Source organism: Astatotilapia calliptera, chromosome 4 (assembly GCF_964374335.1).
Source record: "Astatotilapia calliptera chromosome 4, fAstCal68.1, whole genome shotgun sequence".
Taxonomy (NCBI): Eukaryota; Metazoa; Chordata; class Actinopteri; order Cichliformes; family Cichlidae; genus Astatotilapia; species Astatotilapia calliptera.
This window is the reverse complement of record NC_137425.1, coordinates 34,175,775-34,184,511: the sequence shown is the minus strand read 5'-3', so window position 1 is coordinate 34,184,511 and position 8,737 is coordinate 34,175,775. Positions and strand designations below refer to the sequence as shown.

General features: G+C 41.5%; 1 protein-coding gene and 1 non-coding gene across 2 annotated transcripts; one reads left to right on the top strand and one right to left on the bottom strand.

The window, feature by feature from the left end:
• Positions 1 to 3,257: 3,257 nt before the first annotated feature.
• LOC113021472 (ferritin, middle subunit-like) lies at positions 3,258 to 5,149 on the bottom strand. Its single transcript, XM_026166192.2, has 4 exons — positions 4,637 to 5,149; positions 4,076 to 4,222; positions 3,773 to 3,898; positions 3,258 to 3,668 (listed from the first exon to the last, which is right to left on the bottom strand). Exons 1-4 carry the CDS (start codon positions 4,736 to 4,738, stop codon positions 3,513 to 3,515), a joined length of 531 nt encoding a protein of 176 aa, XP_026021977.1. The 5' UTR covers positions 4,739 to 5,149; the 3' UTR covers positions 3,258 to 3,512.
• Positions 5,150 to 8,654: 3,505 nt separating this feature from the next.
• Positions 8,655 to 8,737, top strand: trnal-uaa (transfer RNA leucine (anticodon UAA)). Its single transcript has one exon. It is a non-coding gene; the product is annotated as a tRNA-Leu (tRNA).

Here is an 8,737-nt window from a genome sequence, read left to right as displayed (position 1 = left end):
CAAACCAATATCATGACCAGCAGCTTTACAGCTGTGGCTCCAGCAAACATCAGCTGATACTAGAAATTAATATTAAATACATTCTAACAACAGCTGATCAAGCTTAAACGTGCTGCTGTTGTTTAGCGCGACATCCGCTGGTTTCCTCTTTCTGGCACAAAGTGGACGATAAATAAATGAGAGAGAAAAGCCGATCAGCTGATCATTGATCAGTTTCATGATTGAAGTAGCAACAGGAGAGGGAGGGGAGAGAATGAGAGAAGAAGAGGCAGCTGTGCAGCGTAACGACAGAATAACTCCAGCTTTGTGTCTTTTTCCATTCTAGCTAAAGTCCGGGACAAACTGCGTCTCTTCTCAGCTCAATACGAAACGTGTAATATTTTCTCTGATTGAGGGACCATTCCATTTTTTTAAGGAGCCGTTGGCAACTCTACTAACTAACCTTATGAATAAAATAAAGTTCACTATCAGTAACATCATAGCACCCACCCACCTAAAAACTCCGTCAAGCTGGCTAGAACGCAGTACGAGTTATTGCAATTGACGGTAAAAAGTCAGCACAACGAAAATAAACTCCACCTAAACTTGGTTTATATCTGACTAGGGATGGGTATTGATAAGATTTTAACGATTCCGATTCCATTTTCGATTCTGTTTAACGATTCGATTCTTTATCGATTCTTATTTTTAAAAAGGAGAACACTAAGGTCGATTAGCTTAGAACTTTGTTTTTTATCTTCTCTTTGAACAAGATAGAAATTGAGGAGTAACATGGCCTTACAAACCCAACATTGAGATCTTAAGAGATCCAGCCTACGGCTCTTCAATGGGGTGTCACAGGGTCCCCAGGAAAAAAAATGTAAATGTAAAATAATAAAATAAATATTCTTCTGTAGCAATAACAAAGTGTAACATAAATTATTCAGTAGCAATTACACAAGAATATCCAGTAATGTCCTGCCTACAATTAAACACATTCACTTACCAAAGTGAAATCGGGGGCATCTGCTGTGGCAAATGGGTGCAAGCCTTTGACCACAAACTTAGTCACTGCTCGGTGACATTCGTCTATCCTGGCCTGAAAGGAGACGCTACCGGTAGACTGCAGTGAGAACTGCCAGCATCTGAGCCAGACTCTGTCTCTCGTCATGGTCACCTAAATGCACAGTAATGGCAGGTTTTGTAATAAGGCAGATCGCACTAACATAATATGCACTGTTAGTTGATTATTTACCTGCCGCATTAACGGGAGAGGACGTGCAAACGTTACCGCTGCTGCTGGGTTGAGATTCACGAGTCCGGAGCGGAATTAAAAACACGACATTCATTTAAGGTCATCGCGTGTTTTGTGAGCAAATGCTTTTGCATATTCGTAGTGTTTCCTCCTTTAAATGAAATATCTACTTTGCAAGTATTGCAAGTTGCCCTGTTGTCATCCGTTCTCGTAAAGTATAACCAAGCTTTTGAGCATTTGAGCCGCTGGCGCCGTGTTTCCTGCCAGGTAAATGACGCTCCGCAACGTGGTGACGTCATTTGGGGCGACTGGAATCAATAAGGGAATCGTTTGCAAAAATGGCAAACGATTCCAAGGAATTGAAACAGTGGGAACCGGTTCTCAACAAGAACCGGGTTTCGATACCCATCCCTACACATCAGTGCTGACATGTCCCTAACATAACTGGACAGGTGGATGACTTTTAATGAAGGTGTAAACTATTAATAGAGGTCTAAACTTTTTATTATTTTTTATTATTTTCTTATTTATACCTGGCTTTTTGACCATGACTGTTCTGTTTTCCGTCCGTTAGATCAATCAGCTTTGCTTGATTAACTGTATTCAGACTAAAATACTTTAAAGGCTAGCTTCAAAGCCAAATGGTGCTCAACTGTTTCTTTGTGACAGGACTGGCAGCCAGTATGACCCAAAACACAAGAATCAGTTTTTAATGAAGAATAAAGTCTATAAAAAGATGATTTTTGAGTTCTAGAGGTTGTTCCTTTAATGAATGTTGGCAATCTTGATAACCCAGCAAACCAGAGTTTTCACACAATATTTTAGGTTACATTATAACTAGGGATGGGTATCGAAAAAAATCTAAATTTTAGATAGAAGCTAGCGAGCTAACTCCCTGCTAACTTCTAACTCCGTTAAATGTCATAAATTCCGTTTTCATGGATGCCTGGATGTTAAACTCAATTGTTACACCTGGTAGAGCAGAACGCTGATCATTTTATTAAAGATGAAAGACTTTAGACAGTTTTTCAACTCTCAGTAATGCCACAGTGATCGTTTGATATATGGACCTGCAGCAGAGTTTAGGCCCAGACACGGCTAGTGACGTTAGACTGAACAACCGGATTAGGGGGGAAATTCCAACAGTGTGCACTATGTGCTTCGAATATTGTGTGTAGTTTTTGTTGTATACAGTTGTCAGCCAGGCATCTAACTATGAAAAAATTACACTCCAAAAGACCCCGGGCTTCTGAAAAAACAACCCCAGCTTAAGCCCAGTAAGCCACCCCGATCCAAAGTATTCAGAATACGTTACTCTCATTGAGTAACATAACAGAATGTTACAAAATACATTTTGGGCATGTATTCTGTAATCTGTAGTGGAATACATTTTAAAAGTAACCTTCCCAACACTGAATCAGAATTTGCACAACTCATTTCAGTTGTTCTATATTTGGAAGTAAACTTGGCTAGTGTTTTGTAGTGTGTATTGTACTGAATAAGGCATAAGGTAAAAAAATAAATGCAGGCTGTAATGTAAATCACCTTTAGTTTTTTTTTTTATTTTACCTGCTTTAAAGATGTTAACAGAAACCGAATATCTCCAGTAGATGGCGATGGTGCATTACAGTAATAGCCATAACAAGGCAAACAAAGATTTGTACCAAAAAGGAACACCCACCAAAGATTCATCATAGTAAAACATTAGATCACATGTCCACTTTATTCCATATTTTCATGTTAGTTATTGGCTGTTATATTTAGATCTTAACATGAAGTAATATACTTTTGCCATTTCGGATGTGTGGTGCTTGTTGAAGCTGCCATAGCGATGTCCTGCAAGTCCAGTAATATTTACATCTGATATGGCCTCGTTTGTATTTGGTGCCAATAAGTAGAAATATTAACTGAAAGACCTGAGATCATCTTTAATCTGACAAAGTCAGTAATGAAGTTGTGATTTAGTTTTTGGACTGCTTGAACTAATCAGTAAAATGAGTCACAGATGCAGACAGACCAAAGATCCAGCTCAAAAGGTTTATTCAGATGAACAGATCAGAAACATTTCCAAATGTCAGACAGTTTAGAAGCAGAGCCATACCCTGATAACATCCATCGCTCCATGTGACATTTCACACAAACACCACAACATACAAGAACTGATGCCAGCTTTAAAGTGAGGAAATCAGGAAAGAAATCAGCTGGAGCAGAAGTGAGTTTACTTCAAAGCCTGTGTTGTTAACATGCTGACTCCAGGCTCACTTCTACGTCTCAGCATTTAGCTCTTGTCACCCAGAGTGTGCTTGTCAAACAGGTACTCTGCCATCTTGTTGTTGTGGGCATCCATGCGGGTGAGGTTAGTGATGTGGTCACCCAGCTTCTTGATGGACTTCACCTGCTCATCCAGGTAGTGGCTCTCCAGGAAGTCACACAGCTGGGAAAACAAACTACAGTTAACATTTGATGATTTGTCAAACATACACAGCATCAACTAGTTCAGTCTTTAACCCCAAACTCTTCCCTCCAACTCCCACTTACATGAGGGTCATTATGCTGAGAAGCCAGCTTGTGCAGGTCCAGCAGAGCCTGGTTGACATTCTTCTCCAGCTGCAGAGCACACTGCATGGCCTCCAGCCCGCTGCCCCACTCATCACGCTCTGGTTTCTGCACAACAAACAATTCTGTTAGAGACTGAACACTTGTTTTAAGCTCTGTGTACACATTACACACTAACGCTAACAACAAGAGAACAAGTGTCATAACACTGCTCATTAATCCCAGTTTCTGTGTTAGAGACACAGTCAGGTATGTCACAGCAGGACTGGTTCAGTTTGTACACACCTTGATGTCCTGGAGTAAGACGCGACCTCCTCTCTTGTTCTGGAAGGACAGCAGCTTGTCAGCGTGCTCCCTCTCCTCATGGCTGTTCTCCTTGAAGAAGTGGGAGAAGCCTGGCAGGGCCACATCATCACGGTCAAAGTAGAAGGCCTGACAAATCAGACACAGGTTATTAGTACACAGCACCAATTCTTCTGCAAATACAGCATCGTGACAAACAGTTATGGAGACAGACATGATTCATGATGGACAGTTCAGCTGGTTTAGACCGAGGTAACTGCTGAACTCGAGACTAAAGAAAAGCCAAACGAAGCACGACGCAGCATTTGGGTTTTTCGGTGATGTGTTTGGGGTGAAAATACACTCCGCATCTGGCAACCTGCCCAACTGTGATAAACAACCAACAAACGAGCTGCGACTGAAATCATGCATTACTGAAATTAGCAACAACATACCGGACTTTACATTTAACGACTCTACTCCGTTCTCTTTGTCTAGCATTAAGCTAATATAGCTTGAGACCAAGGTTATTACAGACATCAGCATCACATGACGTGTTCTCACCATAGAAGTGTAGGTGTAAGACGCAAACAGCTCCATGTTCACCATCCGGTTGATGGCGGCCTCGCAGTCGCGGTGGTAGTTCTGGCGCACTTGGGACTCCATTTCGGCTGGCGTTTCTTGTGCTTTTTATTAACAAAAACGGTGCAAAAATAAAGCTTCACGTCGACTTTATGTGTAGTGTTCAAGTAGAAAAGGATTTTTCTTCCGAAGTGCAGAGTAGCTGAAATACAAAGCGGGACGAAGTCAAGAAGTTCCGTTCAAACACTGTTGAAGCAAAAACTCCTCAAAGATTTCTCCCCTGGTGTGAAACGGCACACTCGCGGGTCCCTGTATTTATACTCCACCGGAAGTGCTCGTGCAAGATGTGACGTATGTTTCCACCAATCACTGAGCCGGGGCGTCTGTACCAGCTGTGACTCACAGGATGAAGTTGCATTTTTTTCTCCTCCTGATTCGTAGAAAACTCATCATCCACTTTAATGTTTAATGTGACCTGCTGGGAGATAGTCACGTGCAATGACAAAGCATTTTCCGTAGTTCAACAGGTAACAAGCAACATATATAAGATATATAAAGATTTTCTCAAAAAACATGTAGACGTCCTGATGGACATGAGAGCCGATATGCACACGCACATGGTATGAATGTATTTGTTTAATACTGTTTAAAAATACTGTTTAAAACGTTTATTCCAAACCTTGCTTCCAATGTGCCAGACCGTCCGCTAATTTTTAAATAGCAGTACTTTCCTAGCCTTTTCAAGGGCTTTTAAGCTCTAAGTTTTAATATGGAGATTGGTGGCTTTTTTACTCATTTTCATTCCTGCAATGATTCATGCATAAAAAAAAAAGGAACAAAACTCAAGTGATGAATCAGTCGTGTCTACTCCTAACAGAGAACTTAGCAAAGAACCTATTTTAAATTATAGCTTTTGGCACTTTGTTACTAGCTGTGTATAACAAAGGACATAATTTATTTCAATTTCTTTAGTTGAATCTACCACCAGTCCTGAAGATAACAGATTAACAGACATAAACAGACATTTTCTCCCCCATCAACATCTATCTTCCGGTACCACGTTACTAGGCTGCCTATTTAAGCGGCTCTTACTCAGTACCTGTGTGGTACCATTACCACAGATCACACGTCCAAAAGACCTCAGCAACTACAAGCTAGTAGCACTGACCTCACATCTGAAGAAGACCCTCGACAGGCTAGTACTGAAGCATCTTCAGCCCCGGTTAGGTCTCCATTGAATCAACTGCAAAAGCCTATCAGTCTAGCATTGGGGTGGATGATGTCATCATCTACCTCCTGCACCGAGATCGTGCTACCTGAAGAAGCCTGGAAGCACAGTTAGGCTAATGTTCTTTCTCTAGTTTCTCCAGTGCTAACCCCATCCAACCTGGACTTGTGAGGGACAAGCAGTCAGGGGTGGACTACTACCTGTCCCAATAGATATTGGACTATCGCACTGGCTACCCACAGTATGTGAGGATGCAAGGCTGTGTTTCTGACAGGCTGGTCTTCAGTACAGGGCCCTATAAAGAACTGTGCTAGCACTATTCCCGTTCACTCTCTACACTGCAGACAGTTACCAACCTAGACTGTCATCTGCAAGAGTTTCCTGATGACTCTGCCATAGTTGGCCTTATTAAAAGTGAGGATGACTCAGAATAAAGACAGTGGACTCAGGAGTTTGTGGACTAGTGCCAGCAGAACCATCTCCAGTTCAACATGGGAAAACCAGGAGCTGGTGGTGAATTTCCACAGGGGCAGACCCACCACACCAACACCAGTGAACATCTAGGGAACTGAGACCCTGAGTCCCTCACCCAGTGGTTTTGGAGAGCTTGCCAAAGTGATAGAATTATGATCCCTCTTAGCCATGGACTGACCTCCCCAAAGCTCGACCTTAACATTACTGAAGCAGTGTAAGAGTACAGAACAAAAAGAGGCCAACAAAGAAGAGCTTTGCACGTTCTTTAAGAAGAAGCCTGGAGAACTATTCCTAAAAACTGCATAGAGAAATGACAAGAATGCTATCTACGAGAGTTCAGCCTGTGGTATATAGAATATGTAGGATAAAGGTTTTCATACCAAAGTATTGACTTTAAAGCTCGGTAAAAATGTGAAAACTAGATTTTCATGTATGTATGCAGATGTTCCAGTACATCTTTGAACGTCCTTTTTTGTGGCAAAATATAAAGGACAGGTGCTTCAGGACGGCATATTCAGGACTTTACTGTGCTGTATAAAAGTTAGATTATTTGAGTTAACGCTGGCCTAGTACATAAAACCTGCACAAACTGAAGCTGATTCAGCTGATGTAACACATGACATCCAAAAACTGCTGATAATGGTGCTTACAACCAAAGTGTTTTTTATTGCATTGCTCAACACCACAGTGCTGTTGACAGGAATTTCTCAGGCTAAAGTATTACTACTGCTGAGTGAAAACAACCTAAGAAATGTATTTTTATATACTTTTATATCAGCCTATTTATGTAAAAGTAGCTTTTTCAATGAAACCTTCAAGAATATCATCGCAGCAGAGGTATGTAACACACATTTGAAGATTATTCAGTGTGCTGCAGTCTCACATACTTAATTCATCCATTCTCTTCTGCTTATCCTTTTTCATGGTTGCCTAGGACGGGCTTTTTCAGAGCCTATCCCAGGTGTCCCAAGAGGCAGGCTACACCCTGGACAGGTCGCTACTCTGTCGCAGGGCTAACACATAGACACAGACAACCATTCACACTCGCATTCAATTTAGAGTTTCGAACGAACCTATCCCCGCTAACTACATGTCTTTGGACTGTGGGAGGAAGCCGGAGTACCCGGACAGAACCCACGCAAACACACGGAGAACATGCAAACTCCACACAGAAAGACCCTGGCCTGATGTCAGAATTGAACTCAGGACCTTGTTGCTTTGAGGCAGCCATCGTGACACCGTGCTGCCCTACCCCTGGATTTACTTACTTTAGTTGATCTGTACCAGGAACCCAAGAACTTCTTATTTGAGTTCTTTTTTCCTCTTGTTTCTGTACCAGCCAATCACCATCTCACTCAAGAAGGCATACTCATCTTAGACTATTTATTATCTTTATGCGCATTAGTATGTAAGCCTTTTGGCTTAACATGGCATTTCACACACAGTGGGAGTCATGCTTTCAGGTCCACAATGAATGACCGTCTTCATGTCTGCGGACGACAAAACAGACGTGGAGACGGTCATTCATTGAGGACCTGAAAGTGGTCGATCTTTCATGGGACGAGGCTGAAGATGTGGCTGCAAATCGAGCTCGTTGATGATCCCTTGCCGCCCAATGCGCCATCTGGCGCAGGAGGAACCAAGTCTAAGTAAAGGGAGTCATGCAGACCAACAAGGCTCATCTTTAAAATATGTCTCAGAACAGGTTCGTTCTAAAACACACCAAAGGTATTCCAACAATTTTTTAGCATAGCTGCAAGAGTTTGAAACCAGGTAATATCACTATGTAACACATTCCTCAATCAAGGAAGCAGCACTTGTTTTCCATAGAAATCAGTTGTACTAAAAATATCACAGAATGAACTGAAAGTGTCAGAGCTATAAGTATGATGTGATGTTTCTGAGATATTATTACTGCTGCATTATGTGTATGTTGCATTTTATGTCTTAAGTGGACCTTCTTTTAAAAGTGTTTTTAACTATTTTATTTAATAACGGGCAGTTTGACCAACAGCGATACATCATAGTCATCATATTCATCCAGTTTGTAGCAATACTGTCCAGTCAGGATCGGATAACCATAAGAGGCGTTTTCCATGAGCTCAGAAAAAAACTTTAAAAATCTTTATATGTTTTAAGAAAAGGGAAATGTTCATTCTATAAAGAAAAACACAAATCAAGTAATTTCATCAGAAAATTTTAAATCATCACAAGTAGAAAAATGTGGTTTTCATTAGACAGCAGGGGTAAGAAAATAGTAAAAGAGTTAACTAGGGGGACCACTAGGGGGACGTATGCACCAGGATGGCCGAGTGGTTAAGGCGTTGGACTTAAGCTCCAATGAGCGCATGCTCTCGTGGGTTCAAACCCCACTGCTGGTA